General features: G+C 30.0%; 1 protein-coding gene across 1 annotated transcript; it reads left to right on the forward strand.

The window, feature by feature from the left end:
* The first annotated feature begins 164 nt into the window (after window positions 1–164).
* On the forward strand, window positions 165–17,687 carry LOC129221877 (zwei Ig domain protein zig-8-like). The gene is made up of 6 exons (XM_054856244.1): window positions 165–447; window positions 4,234–4,436; window positions 9,264–9,474; window positions 11,833–12,129; window positions 14,786–14,947; window positions 17,120–17,687. The coding sequence occupies exons 1-5, from the start codon at window positions 330–332 to the stop codon at window positions 14,905–14,907; spliced, it is 951 nt and encodes a 316-aa protein (XP_054712219.1). The 5' UTR covers window positions 165–329; the 3' UTR covers window positions 14,908–14,947; window positions 17,120–17,687.
* Window positions 17,688–21,429: the final 3,742 nt, after the last annotated feature.

The raw sequence follows: 21,429 nt of genomic DNA on the forward strand, positions 1-21,429 counted from the left end.
ACGGGATCATTTGGTATGTAGGGACGTAGCCTACGGTAGGGACTCTAATTAATGCAGTGTTATTGCATGGAGGAGCAAGTTTTGCTCAAAATGCATAGCTGAGTTGAGTTGAGTAGTGCTCAAATTTGTTATATTTGTGTAGGAGAAGGTGAATATGAAGAGAATATGAATGTTACTATGTAAATAATAACATATATTTGCTTTTCATTTATGAACAAATGTCATCAATGGTGACGAAAGAATGGTTTTTGTTTAGATCATTCAGACATTCATGAACGAAACGTGTTTCCAGCGTTTTAACAAACTTAAGTACTCTGATCTATCAGAGTATGGAGGTGGATAAAAGAAACATTGCTATGGGTTCAGAATTCATGTCCGGAATATTTCAGCGTTTGTTGATTTTATTAGTGTATTATAGTTTAAGCTTCACTTTGACATTCGTTAGCTGTAAGTTTTTATTATCTTTTCTCTTATAGTTGTTCATTTGTTTACTAATGGAGTAGTAGTAGGATACGTTATGTAGGGGAGAGTGGTAATAAGGGGTCAATTTTTGGTCTTTAATTTTTGTAATTTTTTCTAATACTTTTTTCTTAACTCAAAATTGCTCCTTAGTTTTTTTTTCTTATTTGGTTACATAAAAAAGTTATAAAACCTGGATTAAAATATGTCTATAATGAATGATAATAGAAAGTAAAAGCATAGAAAATTGGCCCATTCAGCCCCAGGGGTGGGGATGAATGGGCCATTGAAGGTAATGAATGGACCACCAAAGGAATTCAATGAAAACATGCGGAATTAATCTTTTCGAAAATTCTCATGAATAAATAAAAACACAAGCAAAAAATGTTTATCAACTTCACTACACTTACTTTTTATTTATTTTGTTTAATAATTAAAATTTTATTGCTTCTAAAATTCAATATTTTTTCTTTAAAATTCAATGGTAAACTTCAATATTATGTCATTGACAATGTGTTAATAATAAATAATTTAATTATTACCTAGATTTTCAAATAGAGAAATATTTTTTTAGTGTTTGATTCAAATATACAGCAGTCTATAAAAGCAAACAGTAGGACATTTAAAAAAAAAAAACTATAAAATCAACAAAGCAAAAGCACACTTTTCTACTCTAACCTATTTATTTAATACTGGATGGAATCAATCATATCAAATTCAAATGGTGAAACACTGGCAGGTGGAGTCAATAATTGGACAGTTTATTTTAATCATTTATAGAATTTAATAGCTAATCCTTCTTGGGGTTAGTGCAAATTTTAGAAATTATTATAAACTTATTCTAACAAGACAGTAATCTAAATCTATGACAGCCAGTTATGTTTCATATTGAAGAGAAAATCAGAAAAAAAGAAAGAAAAGCCCTTTTTTTGGTGGCCCATCCATATTTATGATATAGTGGCCCATTCAGCCCCACCTATACTACTGGAATTATATTTGATTTTTAATACATGAAATTCAAATAGCATCAAAATATGTCTTAAAATTAGTTTACAGATATGGAAAAACTTGCTAATATATCATATACCTGCAGTGAAATAATAGATATATTTTTAGCTAGTATTTATTTTACTGAAAAGGGGAAAAAATGCTTTTCAGTCAGATTCTTGACCATCGTACTCAAGTGGAAAAATGGCTTTTCTCAAACAATTAAATGTTGCATAAATTTAGTAGAACAAATAGCTCTATCGATTAGTGGCATCTAAAATAATTTTATGCAAATACTTTTTCATATTTTGTTAGTGGCCCATTCATCCCCATGGCCCGTTCATTACTACTCTCCCTTATACTCAACTAGTAAGCAAACGAACTAATTTTTAAAATTATGTTTTAAAAGCAATGTAGAAATTGCCATAGCCTTTCACTTTTCAATTTTTCATTAAATATGGCAAAAAAGGTTTCTAGTAAAGATACAGTATATGTGATCCCCCCTAATATGTTGCCACATAAATATTGACTGAAAAATGTTGCAGGACAAACATTTAAAAAGTAAATTTGCTTAAAGTACATTTCCTTGTATTTTTTTTAGTAGAAGTATTCTGATGAAACTTTTTTTTTGTTATAACTATCTGGTTTTCATTTAGAAGAACGTCGGGGCCATTTACGGATTTCGCATAATATTTCAAACTTGAAAAACATTACCTCAAAAAATGGACCCTTTGCAAAGCTCTGCTGTTAAAAAGTAGTATTTAGCGATATCTATCAGTAACTGCTGCAATCTTTCGAGAAAATTAAGATTGCGTTTACTGCAAATATTATCTTATTTACTGAAAACCTTTTTCTTAAAACTAAATTTCATGAAACTTGATAAGTTTTTGCAAAAAAGGGACTTTAAGAATACTTGGAATAATCCTCCACTATGAGGGAGTAACGAATGATTGATTTGAGTTAGTATTAATTACAGTGATGAACTAATGAGATATAGGCTTGGGACATTAATTTGATGTAATTGGAAATATAATGATCCATCTACTAATGGGTAGTTCTCAAAGGTGGGAACAAAAAAGTTAATTCTGAGCAATTTTTAAAATTTTGAAATTTGAGATCAATTTTGGTTTTATTGCATAGTATGTACACCTAGGACACCATATACAAACATGAAAAGAGAGCAGGTATTTATAAAAATTAATAAATAGAAAATTTAATGATCGGTCTATGGGTATCAGATTTTGGACATCATCATAATGAAAGTTTCAGTTTTTGAACTTTTCCAATGAAAATTTTATCTATTTTTAAATTCTGCAATAAAAAACAGGAATTATGAACTACATGAATGACTTTATGTACTGGTTTTTAAATAATAAAATTTTGTTATAATTTCGTAGAACCCGGAAAAAAAACAACCCCCATCCATTTTGCCAGCGCAGGTGTTAAAGTCGCCAAAACCGACGCTGTTGGCGAAAACCAGAATTCCCTGCTAGTAACCCTTTGCTTATCGTACGCTATGAGCTGTCACCAATCGATATTGTACGCTATGAGTTGTCAAATTTAAAACTTCTGTTAATTTGAAAATTAGAAAGCAAGGGTCAAACATGATGGCAGCGTAACGTTAATTTTTAATTTTTTGCTAAAGTGAAAGTAAACAAGTTGGCAAGCCAAATGAGAAATGACTAAGCTATACTGGAAAAGTACCTGAAATGCAAATTGATGCATTAATAGTGTTGTTTTTCTTATTGCTTTGTTACAGTTGACATCCTTGGAGAACCCCCACAATTACGTATTGCTTGATTTGTCGGTTTTAAATGCTCAGATAAATCTAAGTAAGTGGGTCCCTGAGGAATGCTGCTATATCACACAAAAGTTCATTTCTTAATGACTGCTTGTTTCCAACATTAAGCACAATTTATTGTAATGTGTGTGTTTGTGCAATTGTATGGAACATATGATATTTTAAATTAAGTATTTAGCTTGAATACATGCCTTACATCTTGAAATACAGTCAATTCGCGGTAACTCAAATCTAAAGGGATCAATGAAAAACTTCGACTTATCGGAAGTTCGACTTACCACTAGTTTTGGTTTTCGACATTTTAATATTAGAAACTATCGTAAATATTTTAATTAATATGGACATATAACAGACAAAATTACAGAACTGAGAAGTTTTTAAGCACAAAATGCACGGTTTAATCAAAAATATCGAGAGAAAAAAATTAAAAGCATTGTTTTGATTTCGATACTGCTGGAACCACTTAAATAGAGCTGATTAAACTTCAAGAAAGGTGCACATCTGCGTCCGTTTCAAATTCGGATTCATGGATTCTACCGCTTTAGAAGTTTTTTTTTCTTTTAATATCATTGACTTGTTTAGACATCTTTAACCCATTAAGCGTCAAGTCTCCCATTTTCTGAACCTTTTATTGAAATTATTTTAAATTGAATGATCAGTGGCTATCTACTTATAAGATCTATCTCCATTTTTTTTATCCATCTTTATTTATTTTAACCTCCTTGCCCATTTCCTAATCTGATCAAAGATCACTCAAAAAACTGCACTTTATTCATTTAATTAAAAATTAGGCAAAAAAAAAAAAAGCTCTCTCCTTGTTTTATTTTTACCTCCTTGTTCCTCCACATTAAGCAGAGACTAGTTATTGTATCTGCTTTACAGACATTGATTAAAGAAAATTTCTATTTATAAGAATGGTATGTTTTAATATGAATATCATAATCATAACACTTTCAACTATAAAAATAATTTGAAACTTTTTACAGATGTTGAAAGAACTAGAGCTGTACAACCTATGAGTATACAGACACCCATTGAAAGCAGTATTACAGAAGATCCATTAGCAGCTTTATTACCACATTACATCAAAAAATCAAATGTTGATCCATATTTAACAAGAAATGTAACCACACAAGTTGGACAAACAGTATATCTACATTGTATTGTAAATCTGGTTGGGGATCGAACGGTATGTATTTTGAGAATTTCAAAAATTCTTGTATTAAGGGTGATTTTGTTTTAACTTATACACTGGAATTCCTGCATTTTTTTTTTTTTTTTAAATTTTAATGCTAGAAAACCAGTATCATGTGTTCTGCTTAATTTCTCTCTATCCCAAAAAACTTTTATTAGCTGCAGTAGAGTCTCAAAAGTCTGAGGTTCCGCTTAATTCGAGGTGCTTTGTTGATATTTTAAAGGTATACTTTTTATAGACAAAAATGTTTTAATCTGAAAATTGGAGTATTTTGCTATGTAGAACTTCTCTAACAATGTATAATAAGATAATAAAAAGATATTGAAATGTTTATGTCAATAACACTTGCCAAGTGGCATGAAATATTCATTGACTGTTAGAGATGGTCTAAAAGATGCCTTGGAGAAAGTAGAAAGTAGGTTGACTTAAAAAAATAACTTGAAATTAAAACATTGTTTTGCCTCAAAGAACGATCAAACAGCTCTTTTGAAATATCCGATTGCAATTAAAAAAATTAGTGCAAAACTTGATGCTGTATGAAGCAAATACACGAAATTTTATCCTTCTATGACTAACATTTTGTATTATGTGAGGTAGGTATATATGCCCACACATAGACACAAATGTCATGACAAAACTTATCAAAACTTATTCAAGGATGATCAAAGGGGCATTTTTTGGTTGCCTGCAAGTTTACACACAAGTACGTGCAGACAGCAAGAAAAAAACTAATCAAATTTGTGCTTCATTTACGTTGATTTTTCAACTTAATCCTATTGTAGCGCTAAGCTTATTCGATCTTTTTTCATTTAAGGAATATTAGGGTTTAAAAAAAGAAGAAAAGGGTTTTCTGAAAACATAAAGTGTTTTAGATAATAAATATATATATAAAAGAAAAAGAAGGTGGAAAACATTCACGAAACTGGCAGCAGTTCATTAAGCTCTAGTTAAACAAGGATCAGATACTCTAGATTTTACTGTACATCAGTTTGTATATATTGCGGAAGAATTCGACAGTCAGAATAATTATAATTCAGCAAAATTTGGATTTCTCTTTGGCAAATTGAGAATTTTTAACCTCCCAAACATATACTTTTTGTGTGCCCCTGTGTGAATTGTAATATTATGCAAATAATTACATGTACATAAATAAAGATATGTATAGTTTATCACTCTTGAACATTATTTAAATCTAATGAGTAAAGCAAAGTACAGTACTTACTTCACTCAGTAGATTTATAAATACTAGCTGATATAGGAATAGGAGGGAAACCTTTACTTTGGGTTAGGAATTGGCTGACTGGAAGGAAACAAAGACTAGTTGTGAGGGGAAATCATTCTAAATGGAGTCATGTTTTAAGCGGGGTTCCTCAAGGATCAGTTTTAGGACCTCTTTTGTTTATTATCTTTGTGAATGACATCAATTATATTTCTGAAAGCACATGAATTGTTTTGCTGATGATGTAAAAGTTATGGAGATTGTAGAAAATGAGAACAAGTAAAACAGCTTCAGAGGATTTAGATCTTATAACTAAGTGGGCGGATAAGTGGGGTATAGCAGTAATGTTGGGAAATGTCAAGTACTACACTTAGGTCATGGAAATAAGCCTATAATTTATAGTTTACAGGGTTCAGTCACAGGGTTCATTGATTTAATTCAGCTTGATTTAAATCACAATTCAAATCATGATTTAAATCAAGTGATTTTTTAAAAAAAATCATTTTTTTAAATCAATTGATTTTAATCAAGTGATTTTTTTTACTAAAATCATTAATTAAAACCAATTAATTTTATTTTTATAAATTAATTTTGCATTTTTAGAATGTGTTGATCTAACTTTAATTATACTGCCTTATACAACTTGAACGGGAAAAACTGCATAGATGCTTGTTTCTGTGTGTGTAACAGATTTTCAGAATCTTGCAATATTGCTTTTGCTCCAAAATTAGTTCCTAACAAAATAAAAATTTGCAGTTTTTCTTTTACACCATGACTAATATAGTTAAGAAAAGTAATTGTTCAACTTATTATTTTACACTAAAAATGTACATGATAATGGAAACCTTATCTTTTAGCAAAACATGAAACACAATCACATCTTATCCCGAAACATAACATACGGGTCATTCTTCAAAAAGTGTAACTTTTCTGTCACACGCCTTTTACAGTAAAACCTTTAAGGAACAATTCATTTAACAATGATTTTTAATTTCATCAAAAATGTAGCTATTTAAACCTGCAATAAAACTTTTTATTTTAGTATATTTTTGGCTCATAACATGTGATTTCTCACCTCCGTGGCATGTCATACACCTTGTGTGACTGTGTATGTTGCTTAATAACTTGTTTAATTAAAAGTGCATACTTATTTATTGATTATTCCTTTCACAAGTGTTTCAAATACTAATTGTTTAAGTATATTCAATTTTTTAATATTGTGTTTTAGTTCATTTTAGTAGGACAAGGAGTCATGTCTCACAATAAATTCTCACCTCCGTTACCTAAACACAAAATGCCATTCCTCATTAACACATTGCAGTAATGACATCAAATTTATTTTTCATGATACAAGGGAGCCCCCCTCGTTTATTTTCAGCCATAGTTGAAGTTGTGAGATTTTTGGCGAAAAACAGGATAGATTTTGCTTTAAAAGCTTAGTATGATTATTCTGACTTCTCATCTCCGTGAACTTGAATTTCAGAGATGTAAATTGATGTAAAAAAAGAAATGAACATGTTTTCACATGCTTAGCATGTGCAGATTATAGCAACGAAGATTATATTAATGGAAAATTCCTCCCCTCTGTGAATCTTACCTCCATGACAGACCTTGTTATTTCTGAGGTGAAAATAAATGATGGAGGGGAAATACATCAATAATAAACATTCTACCAAAGTTATAACTTACCAGTATATCCTCAAATTTACTAAATACTATTTTTTAACATACAATTTGAAACTACTAATCAAGCTGTACTTTAATTAAAAGAACTTAATATTATATTCCCACTAATCATTAAAATGATGTTTGCAGAAATAACAAAATTACTACTTTGATATTAAATTGGCCTGGATTTTTTAATATTACATTTCTTTCTTTTTTTTTTCATTTCCTTGAACAAGGTATTTTTTTTTTTTTTTTTTTTTTAAATTTATTAGTAAAATAATTGGAACTTAGCTGGGCCATTGTTTATGGTTACTTCTAATAGGTAACGCTTTCATGTAAGAATGAAAAAAAAAGAAAACAAAAGGTTTCGAAATTGAAAAATATTTGCGTTCAAAAGTTAAGTTTTCTGATATGACCCATACATAAATCTGCAAATTTATTGAACATTTAGGGAACTCACCCTAATTTTAAAAGTAAGCTGAAAGTAGTTCAGATTGCTTTATTATCAAGGCTTTTTGCCTTCTTCATTCCAATTGAACAATTGATCCATTCAGAACTTTTATTGACTTTAAGCTGAAAGACGTAAAAAAACTGCCAAATTTTAACAATTTTTCTACTAAAACATACGAGAATTATAATTATAGGAAATAGTGGTACCATTGTTTCCTAGAATTATAGCTGAAGAATTGGTGGTTGTAACTGGGAAGAGGGGGTGGGATGCTTAATTTGAATCATTCATTTGTATATTAAAACTGATCTACTTATACCTACTATTAAAATAAAACTACGGCCATGAAAATAGCTAGAAAGTTGCACTTTTATCTATTGTAAGAAGTATGTTATGTTTATAAATGTAAAGTAATTGATGTCTACAAATTTTTGAAAATTGAAAAAATAAATAAATAAAAAAATCTGATTTTAATCAAAAAATTCCGATTTAAATTTAAAAATCCAATTTTTTTTATTTAAAAAAATTTAAAAAATCACAAATTCTGTACCAGTCATTAGTCAGTCAGAAAATGTTATTGATCTGGGAACCATAATAAATCTGGCTTTCAAGTTTAGTCAAAAGTGCAGCATTGCAAGTAACAAAGCCAACAGAATGCTTGGGTTTATCAATAGATCTATTTCAAACAAATCTAAGAAGATTCTGCCTTTGTATAGGAGATAAGTAAGACCTCACCTGGAGTATGCTGTTCGGTTTGATTGCCTTATCTGAAGATAGATATTTCTGTATTGGAAAGGGGTTAAAGAAGGTTAACTAAACTAGAAAGGAGACTTTTAGATTTAGATTATGATATCAGACTTAGTAGAATTAATATATATAACCTGGAGCAAAGAAAAGTCAGAGGAGACATGATTCCGTTATTTAAATTTATCAGAATGAAAGATGTTAATGGATTAAATTTTTGAACGGAAATCAGGACAAGGTGTCGTTGTTTTAAGCTATTCAAATCTCAGGCTAACCAGGAAATTAGAAAAAATTATTTGTTTAGTTGTGTTGTGGGCACTTGGAACAGCTTACCGCGAGATGCGGTAATGAGTAAGGGGGGTGGATAGCTTTAAAAGGGCCATTGATCTTCATTAGGGACTAATAAACAGATTAGGACCAGCCTAGCTGGGCTGCCAGCTGTTATTCATCACATTTGTATGTGTATAAATAACATCTACTATTGCTTTTGTGTATATAGTCAACTTTCGGTAACTCATAGCCCAAGGGAAGCAGTTAAAACCCTTTATTTATTGGTAGTACAAGCTATGGCAAGCTCCCATAGCCTTCTCAGGTGTTTAGATCCCAATGAAAACTTTGAGATAAAGGAATTTTCGAGTTATAAGGCTTCACATTATCGAGAGTTGACTGTAGAATGCGTCTAATGCAAAAATTAAACATTGATGTTCTTACAGTAATCCATCTTTTAAAATTTTGTATTTAGGTTTCTTGGATCAGGCTTAAAGATTTTCATCTTTTAACTGTTGGGAAGTATACATACACAAGTGATACAAGGTTTCAGTCTGTATTTATGCATATCTCAAATGATTGGGCCCTGCAAATTAAATATCCACAAGTTTCAGATGAAGGATTATATGAATGTCAAGTTAGCTCTTTTCCCTCAAAAAGTGTTTATTTTCGACTTTGGGTGGTTGGTAAGTAAAATGAGATTATTTTTGTATTTTAGAAGTAGATATGTTCTGTGATTCATTGCTTATGCTTATAAGATTTAAGAAAAAGCTACATGAGCAAATTAGATGACTGAAATATTTTATTGTATATTATTTACAGAAGTTGTACCTCTCTGTAGACCCTCCTTTTACAAGGGTTAATTTTACGTGATTTTGATTATACGCAGTTTGAACTTTTATTTTATTTTGTGGGGATGAGTTTTGGTTTTACGTTAATGCGGCAATGCTAACAGATAAAATTTTCCCCTCTTTCGAAAACCAACCTCCTGAGATTGCAGATTACGTGTAATGAACTGCATTTTGGCATGCTAATAATCAAGCTTGGGCCCCTAGAGATATTTTATGAGATTAGTTCCAGAACTCTTTCCAGATGTAAAGTTATTAAATTTACTCAGTTCAGAACTCACTGGAAGAAGAGCTTTTAGGAGTGATAAAGAAGGGCAAAAACAACGAGGACACAACATCTGTCACACAATACCAAAAACGTTAACATTGAAAATTTTGAGCCATTTCTTGACAATGGCAAATGATCTTTCTGATTTGTTAAAGAAAGAAGATTCTATCATGGAAATGACGCAAGTGATCATGGATGTGTTAATGCTCTGCAAACAGTAACAGAGAAAAATTCTTAATGACTGCCAAACGACTATCATTGCCAGCTCCTCTTTATAAACAGAACACAAAATTAATTTGTTTGCTTTATGCATGTTGTGTATAAAAGTCGATATAAGTACACATTAAACTTATTACACAATTAGTTATCACTAGAATGAAGTATTTTGTTATCTACAGATGCATTAATGCTTTGGAAAAAAACTCCTGAAAAAAATTCTTAATGGCTGCCAAAATACTATCATATCCAGCTCGTTTTTATAAACACAAAATTAATTTATGTTTTCTTTATACATTTTGTGCATATATATCGGTATAAGTACACATTAAACTTATAATAAAATTAGTCATCACTAGAATGAAATATATATTTTTTCTTCTATATAGAAACTAACCACTATTTTAACACTACTACTCGTATTAAGTCTTAATTTATGCGATTTTGATTTACGTGGTATTTCTGTTTAACGTAACCTCCGCGTAAAACGAGGGTCTACTGTAGAAATTTTAATGTGTACTTGTTTCGTTGCTTCTTCAAAAGGCTTTATTTGTTTTTAGAAAATACTAATAATGGTTATTAGAAAAGCTTTTTTGCTTACTTGAAAGCCTTAAAACTAGTTCTTAATTTTCATTCATGCTTAGAATTGCCATGTGCATATTTTTTGGACATTTTGTTCATGCATGTCAATTCATTGCAGCTTCCTAAAAATATTCATCTACCCTAGGAAAGAGTAGGCATCTACTTACCAACTTTACTGTTTTTAGTGGGAGACTCCTGTTTTTTACTTCCATCTCCTGATTTCCAATTTTGGTCGTAGAGGGTTAGCCATGGGGATAAGACTACACATAACCACTTGAAACTGCACTTTTTTTTTCATTTTTACTACACACTACTTTCTGGAAAAGGTTGTCAGCTCAGAGAATGGGAGCTGAATCACAGGACGATGATCGGAAGATGTTGCTCCAACCTGGGTCGTTTGGGACAGGAGCTGTGTGCTATACTGCTGTAGGAAGGTAAAGGGCGGTATTTGCAAATGTTTCATTTTTTTCTGAATTCTTGTCATCTATGGCACTTTTTTTCCTTTACATATCAGAGTTGAAGGCAATGAGCGAGCCGAATCCCTGGCTAGATCTGCTGCTGAGTAGGGTGTGAGTCCTTGTGGGCATCTCACATTTAGTAAGATTTCCACCATAGCAAAAATAGAGTTAAACAGACAAATGCAAAATGTCCTGGTGAGACTCAGACCCCGCCAAACCTTTTACTCCAGACTCTCGAGTGGCCATATAGGGGCCTTCAGGTTTTGTAAGGGCATAAGACCTTTCGGAAATGCTACTGGTTTTCTGGGGATGAGGTCCTTTCTGACCCACAAATGCTTTTGGACTTTTTGGAGACATTCAGATTCATGGGGATTGTCCAGCCCTGCCAGATAATTCCAAGATAATTCAAGAAAATTAAAAAAAAAATAGCTTTACTGTACAAGCTTTTTTCTTTGGTTTAAAGAAACTGCTGAAAATAAAGCACATCATCTGTAGAATAATCAGTCCTGTTATAATTTATTTTTAGGGTACCATTGAAGTAAAAGTAATTATATTGCTTATTTTTTTCTTGTAATTTACAAATTTAAAAGATGTTTCATTAACAGACTAAATTGTAGATGAAGCAGAAAAATTTCGTCGTTAAATAAATTTGTTTACTATTTTAAAATTTAGTTCCTCAAGCGAGAATTCTTGAAGGCCCGGACATGTATGTTGAAGTTGGAAGCTCTATCAACTTAACTTGTGTGATTGTTGACAGCCCTGAGGCACCAGCATATGTGTTTTGGTACCAAGATGACAGAATGATCAATTATGATTTCAAAAGGGGATATATTACTGTACAAAAAGGTGGTGGAAATACTGCAATAAGTCGATTGCGTATTAAAGATGCTCAAGCTTCTGATTCTGGGAATTACACATGCTCTCCTTCAAATGCAGATGCTGTCAGCACAATAGTATATGTTGTAAAAGGTATTGTATGAAAAATTATTTACTATTCACTGATGCAATCTTAAGATTTTTTTTCTTTTGCATTATGTTTGAATTTTTTATTCATCAGATTGGTAAATCAAAACTCCATTTTATAATTTCTAAGAAAAAATAAATCATGAATTCAGCTGCTGTTGAAAGTATTGTACATTCTCCTTGACAGCTAATGATGTAGATTTGTGAATTAGTACAAACTTTGTTGAGATTCTGCTAACCATTCCATAAAAGCCATTCAAAAAAAAAAAATGTCAGGATGGTAACCAACAATAATTGTAGTGCTATGAACTACTGTTAATTGCCACCAATCGTCCCTCATCGTCATTGTATCTAATTATGATAATCATTCACATAAATAGTTTCATGATCAAGTGTTTCTTAAAATGTACGCTGCTGGAAATATATCTGAAAAAAATTTGTCCCCTATATTCATACATGATTGAATTTTTACAGAGAAGTGTGAGCTCAAGTATACCCTTTGTAGGAATGTAATTCCAGAGCAGTTTATCAAGTATTGTTCTTGGAATTAGAAGAAAACTTTATCATTGAAAGTATCTGGATACTGTTAACTGTATAGTGAACCATTTGATGCATGTTCTCAAAATTGATAATGTACTTAAAGTCTCAAATAGTTCTTATGCGGTCATTTTGTAAGCACAAATGTAGAAGGGTAGTTCTCAAAAGGTGGGAACAAAAAAGTTAATTCTGAGAAATTTTTAAAATTTTGAAATTTGACATCAATTTTGTTTTGATTGCATAGTATGTACATCTAGAACGTCATATACAAACATAAAAAGACAGCTGGTATTTATAAAAATTAATAAATAGTAAATTTAATGATCGTTCTGTAAGTAACAGATTTTAGACATCATCATAATATAAGTTTCACAGTGTTTGAACTTTCCCAGTGAAAATTTTACCTATTTTTAAATTTTGCAATGAAAAATACAGGATTTAAAGTACTTAAATGACTTTATATTGACTTGTATTGATTCTCTTAATGCTTAGTGGCGCATGAGGCTGCTAGCATTGTATTCCGTAACGACCGGTTTAATGCCGCCTCCCTGGCACTCCCATTTTGGCCAACCAAAGGTATTTCTTTCTTATATGGCCATCTGATGCCAGGTTAGTTTTGGACGCCCACGCTTCCTCTTGCCATCAGGGCTCCACGTGAGAACAGTTCTTGTAGGGCCTATTGAATGACTTTATATACTGGTCTTTAAATAATAAAATTTTGTTATGGTTTCTTAGAATCCAAAAAAAAAACCTATCCATTTTGTCAGCACAGGTGATTAAGTTGCCAAAAACCGGAATTCCCCGCTGGTAACCCTTTGCTTATCATACGCTGTGAGTTGTCGCCAATCGGGGTTTGTTTGGCGATTTTTGTGCAAAGAGAGAAATATCTAAATATTAGAACATTAAAGAATTATTTATTAAATAATTGCTGTTTAGAAATCGATTTGTTGTCGTAATTTTAAAACATTTTATCCAAAATATCAGCAAAATAACAGATAATCATGTTCGAAATGTTGCTGAGTTATAAGCTGCCGCCGTTTTGTTTACTTAAATGCGTTCGTTACAATCGAAACTTGTGTTTCTACTGTTATTTATGTAATGTTCAATGCATAACGTATTAATTGTGCAAAATACCAGTAGATTAAAGAAATTAACATTATAATAGCCTTTTTTATTAAGGTTACAAGACAGAAAATCATTTATAATAATGAATAAATGGATAGAATTATCGGCATCTAGATGGTAACGCAATTTGGACATCTCACATATATGTTTAAGAAAAATGAATTTGCTTCAAAGATACTGCATAAAAACATATGAAAACACTGTAAAATAATTAAAAATTGATTTATAGGATCAAAAAATACCTTTAAAACATATTTATCATATATTTAGTTCTCGAATAATAGATTTGTCCAGATCGTAACTTTTGGACATACATCAAACTTTCAACTTCTTTTTTTTTGTAAAATCCTTCACAAAATAAATAATATGTCTTTACTTTTTTATTTGTAGAAAATATCAAAAAATTATTCAGTTTGAGATTTATGCCCTTCATTTTTTTTTTTTGAAACCTATAGAAATAATAAAAAAAATTTTTTTTTTGATGGTACGTTTGCTCAGTTAACGTTTTGAATGTCCAAAATTGTGCCTTTTAGCAAAGAAAATATTTTTTAAGGGTATTTAAAAAGTATTTTTTCCATAATTTATGTCAATTCTTGTCTCTATACAGTACAGTGAAATCCTGTTACAATGAATACCAATATAACGAAATTTCCGTTACAGCGAAATAAAATTTCAGTCCCGATTTAATTTCTAGTACGTTGCTTGAATTTCATTATGACGAAATTCTCGTTACAACGCACAAAATTTACGGTCCCTTGAAGTTTGTTGTAACGGGATTTCACTGTACTACAATTTAACTCAAAAATTTTTGAGTGAATTAAAATGAAAGTTATTTGGTGTTAAGCTTCAAGGTTGAGGTCTGTGTTAGCTTCCACCTTTTGAGAACTGTCCAGAATTCTTTTAGTTTAATTTTATAAAAGAAGAGATAGCATTATAAAGTTCATTTCTAGACATGTAATAATATTAGAAGAATTGAAATATGTATTGGTTATTTTTATAGGGGAGAAACAAGCAGTTGTTCAAAATATTGAAGGTTCAACTTCCTTGAGTAGTTTTGGCTTAAATGTTAATAACATCGTACTGTTTATCAGTATCCTATTAGCCTGTTTTTTAAGAAGATGACCTCTTAAATAGTGACTGAAGTTTATTTGCTGGATAAAAGGTAATGTTTAATTATTCATTTTTTTTAATTTTAAAACTATTTTTTATCATAACTGTATCTATTATTAAATTATCTTGCTGAAACAAGAGAAATTTTACAGTTCTCAAAGTGCTTCAAGTTTTACGTCAAACTGCGTTTTACTTAGTGTATTATTTTGTTGATAGGCACTTTATCGATTTTTATTTAATTGGATACAATTATAGTACCCACAACTGTTTAGAAGTTAGCATGGGCGCCCATATGCAAAGTTACAAGGGGGGGGGGAGCTCAAATATTTTTCCTGTGGTTTAGCTGGATATTTTTCCTGTGGAAACTGATTTCAGGACAGATTAGAGTCATTAAAATTTGACATTTTTAATAGCTTATTCATTAATGGCTGGAAAAGAAATGTTTTTACATTTTTGCAAAGAAAAATGTGCCAAAAACAAGGAAGTTCCAATTTAAAGGGGGGGGGGGGGGCTCGAGCCCCCCCCCTGCCCCCCTATATGGGCGCCCTTGGAAGTTAGGCATTTTGTGATTTTGACTGCTTATGATCAAACTCATTTCAGTGAATGAGTTGTTAGTATAAAACTTATGAAGCACAATTATTATGAGATTTATTGCATAAAAGTTAATCCTGTTTAGAATAATAAGAATATTTGCTAATTCGTGAGGCAAATAATTTAAAAATAAATTTCCTCATTTTTGCTTGAAGAAAATTTTATGTATGCACATTTTTTTGAATTTCTCACATGTTAATTATTGTCTACTCATATCTTATTAAGTCCTAGAGTGTCAGTGTGTTATTGTTAAAAAACAGTAAGATGCACGACCCTAATGAACTTGTCATTAAATTTTTCTTAAGACATGTGTGGGAGTTCTATGTATTCACAGGGTTGTTAAAATTTGTTTGGAAATGGCAGTATTGCAGATAATTTCTCAATGCTAGCATGAGTCACAAGCACCAGTTTAATGGGCCGCTTGTTGCCAACCTCTGTACTCCAGATTTTTCCCAGCATAATAAGCTCTGCAAAAATTATGGTCATGGGCCAAAGAACATGGACTAGTGCAATCCCTAAACGCATGACAAAACTAATGAACTATCAACCAAATTAATTTGCATTGAAACTGAAAGTTTGATGGTGGGCAGGAGATGTATGATGTATGTTAATAAGGGCTTGTTGAATTGTTTCAATCAGATGCAGAATTACTTACAGAAATTAAACCTGCCTTAATTGACAAATTACATTTGATATTTAAATATGTCTCTAATGAAAAGATATTGCATTAATTTCAAGTGCTGATAATTATTTTAATATTTCAAACCAAAGTGAACATTTTAAAATCCTCCTTGTTCCTCAAAAATTTTCAATACTTTTAAATTTTAAGACAATTGTATAAAACCAAAAGATAATATAAAATGCAGTGAAATCTCATTACAACCTATACCAATTCATTTAACAAAATCAATAATCAATCTTGTTTAGTTGCCAATACAATGGAATTCCCATGTAAAGTGAAACAAATTTGTGTCTCTTGAATTTCATGGTTGGGGGATTTCACTTTATATACAAACCACTATAGAGATCTTAAAAATACTAACATCCCAAAATGACTTATAGCAAATTGCTGCTCAACTTGAAAATATCAACAGTCATATGCATGATGAAGTCATTGAATTATAAGATGGCCTTGAAGCAAAGAATATAAATTTTTATTTATTTATCTATCAGTAAATTTTTAATAAATGTAAATGTGACATAAAAATATCTGAAACTTTATAATGCAGAACTTTCCTTTGTAATTGCACTCCTAAACTCATATGTTATGTATTTTTCTTTTTTTTTTAAACAATTTTTACTGATGGGGGTCTGTAGGAGAACTAGTTTGTTTTTAGGAATTGATGTCAAACTTCTTGTTATTTTTAAAATTTAAACCATCTTTTCATGCATTCAGTTGTGCATATCATCCCTTCAGAGCAACAGTAAGATATCTTAGTGTTATTTCTGGGATTAGATATCTTACTGTTGCTCTTAGGTGACGATGTGTTGTGTATCTGTCAAAAAACTTTGTGAAATTTATCAAAATTATATTTTATGTTTTACTTGCCTTTAATTCTACAGTAATAATGAAGAGTAGTAAAAGTAACCATTATTGAGCATCACATAATTTATATGTTTTTTTCTTCTTCAGCTGAAGCAAGGTTAATATTTGAAGGAATTAATGACATGAACTAAACTCTCCAGTTTTACTTCCTCCTTAAAAAGTAGGACATTTATTGGTATGTAATCTATGGAGGGAGAAAACAACTGCTTTCTGGAATGTTGATTCATACTGTTCATGGAAAGTTTCAACTTTGTGAATTCCCAGATGTTTTTGCAGTGTACACTAAAAACATTTACTGTTTTTTCCTATATTCTTCATGTTGAGTCATTTAATTTCAGAAACTTAATTTTCTGAAGATGTGAATTGTTTTCCACTAAGTGTGCAATATTGTTTTATAAATGTGCCATATTAAGTTTTGAAGTTTTGTGCAATATTTTTAAAAAGTTGTGTACTTACACATATTTTCTATTTCACTCGTTTTTTTTTATTGTTTTAAGCTGTTTACATGAAATAATTCTGATGCATGAATTTAATTACATAACAAATGTATATAGTTGAATCTTTTAACATTGTTGATACTGTTTTTAATCAAAAAAGAGTATTGTATTTACATTTTAAAAAATAGTCTTACGTCAAATTTTGTACAAAAAAAATTTCTTATTAGCGTTATAATTGAATGCATTTGATGATAAATGTCAAAAAAAAAAAAAAAAAAAAGTTGCATTTTTATGTTGTCAACAATATCTTCATTATTTTAACATTTCTCTTACATGGTTTTTTTGGTAAAAAATAGTGCATTAAAATTGATGTCATCAATTTAAAATTTCCTTGTTAAAAATTCAGTAAAATTTGTTGTAGGAAAATATTTTAAAGACTAATGATGGGTCATTGAAATCAATCCTTATAAAATTTAAATAATATCACTGGTGCTTTGAAAACCTTACATCATCATTTTTAATAAACTCTCTTAACGTAAAAATTTAACGCTTTTGAATCTGAATATACTATGTCATTATTATAATTGTCTTCTTAGTTTTTGATATATTGTTAGATGAATTAAGATTCTACTTTTCTCTTTACAATTTATCGAAATTTATGTTACCATTTTTGGTTCTGTTTTGTTAGGTTGATATTTTTGTTTTGTTTTTGTGAAATTTGTCAGTTTCTCTACTGGCATACACAAAACATATTTATTTATTGAATTGTAGAAGAGATCTCGTTAAGGATTATATTGTTTCAAGAATCTCATTTTTTTGTTGTTTATTTTCTTGGTGTTTTATTCTATAGGTTTATCGTTTAACTTGATGCGCCATCATAAATGTTATTTACATTTGTTTTATTTATTTTTTGGCATGCCTTTCAATTGATTCAAATGCTTGAAAATTACACATTATTATATACAGTGTAACTTTGATTTAACAATTGTCAAGGGACTGGAAAAAGTTATTGTTAAAGCAAGGAGCATATACATTCAATGCAGTTAAATCCGGACCATTGAAATGTATAGTTAAATCAAAGTTATACTGCATATTTTCTTTATTTTAGACTTCAAACATTGGAATTATCTTTAGAAACTGCTAGAATGGCTTTTGCTCTACAGCAGAGCTCTCCAACCTACTTCCCGCGGGCCGCATACGGCCCTCAATGTCGAGCCCGCGGGAAGCTTACAAACTATCTTTTTTTCAACAAAATTTGATAACATAGTTCCTGTAAGCATTTTAATAGAAAATTTAGTTCAGAAAGTCTCAAAATCCACCACTGAGCGTTTAGTTAAAACGAAAAATATGTCAGTAAGACTAACTAGAGGGGACAAACTAGAGTATGAGTGCTAACTAGACCATCTGAACTGAAATATTGTTGGCCCAACTAGTCTCCAAAAAATTTACAATGTGGCCATTGAAAAAAAAGAAAAAAATGGAGACCCCTGCTCTATAGAATTAATTTTTACTTAGGCTGTTTACTGTTCAAAACGTTTTTTTTTTTACATTGAGAGTGAAGAATTTGTCTATGAACTTTTGTGAATTTTTATTCCTTTCAATCAGTTTAAAATACAACTGTATTTAATGTCTGACTACATAAAATCAAATTTCTGTATATATATATATTAAAAAAAAAAAAAACTTGCAATTTTATATGTATATATATAATTTTAACCACAGCGAAATATCTGCCTAAAATCAAGACACGAAAAATAACAATTAAAAGAATAAACTGAATTCTAATTAAGTTTTAGGGAATGGTAAATATTTTAAGGTTTTCAACAAATTGCTTACACAACTCTTCCTTCATATGAATTACACAGCATTTAAATTCAAAATATAAAATACTTAAAAACAGCAAATCAAGACTATTTTGAAATTCATAATATTTTCAAGATTACACAAATAAGTAATGCATTTATTAAGGAGAAAACAATAAATGCATGTCTGCATTCAGTATCTGTTTTTTTTTTTTTTTGGAATCTGTATAATGTTGGAGTAAAGAAAAATAGTTACGTCCTTGCTCTGAAATAATTTTATACAATCAGTTTTGAAGTATTTATACTCATAGTATAACAGGAATATTTTAAGTTCGGACTAGTTGTTTAGTAAGAAAGCGATAGGTTAATGGTTATAAGTTTTTAAAATATGACTTAGAAATAATTCATCATTGATATTTTATAAAATATTTCATTGCAGTTATATATACATATAATCAGTGGCATTCCTAGCACAGGTGTCAGCCGAGGTGGTAATTTGTGGTGTTGTTGGCTTGAAGTTCGAATAATTTTTAAACAGCTTATTTTCATTTTTGTGGTGACTAAAACATAAATTTTATGCATTCTATAAAAATTTTCCTTAATGCATATGTAACCCCTCCTTCCCCAAAATATTAAACTCTATTTTGATTTTCATTAAAATTTGATAAATATAACTTAAAATATATTGGGGAAAAATTTCAGAATGGAAGAATTCATATTTTTTTATTTACTCTTGAATCCATTTTGAATGTCAACTGGGACAGACTGCCCCTGCACCTCCTGTACTGCTGCTACTGTGTATATATATAATTAAAAAACATTTTATAATTGACAATATATGAGCATTTTAAATCAAGCTCTCTTATGTGCCTGATTTCAGTTTTCATTGTTTCAAATACAAGGCAGCCTGCATTTAGCGAGGGAAATAATATTTTTTGCCTTGTTGCATTATAACTTCATTGCTTTCTTTGAGTGAATTTTCTTCACCACCTTGAATTTAGTCAAAAGAAAATTGAACTTAGCACCGTGAGGGAAATACTCTCAAGGATTTTCTATTTTCATAGGCCAGACTAGTACATTCAATCCCTGACCAATGTCTATCAAATAGTGTAATAATAAGTTTACTGTATTTTAAACATTGTCAATAGGACTATAGCTTTTGTTTTACAAATTGTCACCAAGTGTACATTCCTAGCAAATGTGAATTCCAACTCTAACACTCGAAAAGAATTTGATAACTTATACCTTATATAGCGTGATAATAGTCTAGAATTTTTCCTTTCTCATAAATAAGTTTCAATTTTTTTTTTCTGCCAGTAACATGGCAATAAATTTGGTGAACAATCAAATTTTACAAATATTTTAATTTGTCTAGAGCTCCTCGTTAAATGCAGGTTTTACGATTGCATTAATGTTTATTAATATATAAAAAAAGAATAATTTTGTAGATTTTAAAAGTTTTTCTTTGTTACTTTTGAGTTATACCACTTAAAAAATTTTCTTTTGAGTACATTTCATCTTTTCCAACTTTATTTTCAAAATTTTTTTTAAATTATGTAATTATAAATAAACTAGTAATTATCCACAGTGTTGTAACGCTCATTGTGGTTATGTAGCATAAATTGCATTACTTTATGATCGAACAAGATTGTGAAAATGATGTAAGCTAAGAATCTTTATAAATGAAACTGCTTTCTCCTTACACTTTGAGTAGTGTTTTACTATTACTCTACTAGTCAGATGTATTATTATACTGTTCTAATAACTTTGTTGGTGTTATGTGAAAATGTATTATATGATCGCTAGATTTAAATTGGAATTGCTGTCACTGTAACAGTACAGTTTTAATTTATTGTTCTGTACAGAAAGGTGTAATAAAGTTGTTGTATTAAGTTTTATAATATCTTGATTCTTATACTTAACACTTACTTTCTGTATTACAAAGGAGAAGTTTTGTAAAATTCAATATCTTATCATTTAAATAACTAAAAAAATATCAATGAAAACTAAGTTAGAAAAAAAGAGAAATTAAAAACTCGGAAAATAAGTATTAGTAGTGACTCATTTGAGTGAAATATTGCAGATTATGCAAGCAAATTACTTATTAATTTTCTCTTTTTTTTTTTTTTTTTTTTTGTCAGCTCGTTGGCATGTATAC

The sequence above is a fragment of the Uloborus diversus genome, chromosome 5 (genome assembly GCF_026930045.1).
Source record: "Uloborus diversus isolate 005 chromosome 5, Udiv.v.3.1, whole genome shotgun sequence".
NCBI classification, from domain to species: Eukaryota; Metazoa; Arthropoda; class Arachnida; order Araneae; family Uloboridae; genus Uloborus; species Uloborus diversus.

Coding starts and splice junctions, on each gene's coding strand:
- LOC129221877 (XM_054856244.1), top strand. CDS start 330: ATGGAGGTGGATAAAAGAAACATTGCTATGGGTTCAGAATTCATGTCC. Junction 4,437..9,263: donor ATCTGGTTGGGGATCGAACG/GTATGTATTTTG, acceptor TTTTGTATTTAG/GTTTCTTGGATCAGGCTTAA. Junction 12,130..14,785: donor AATAGTATATGTTGTAAAAG/GTATTGTATGAA, acceptor TTATTTTTATAG/GGGAGAAACAAGCAGTTGTT.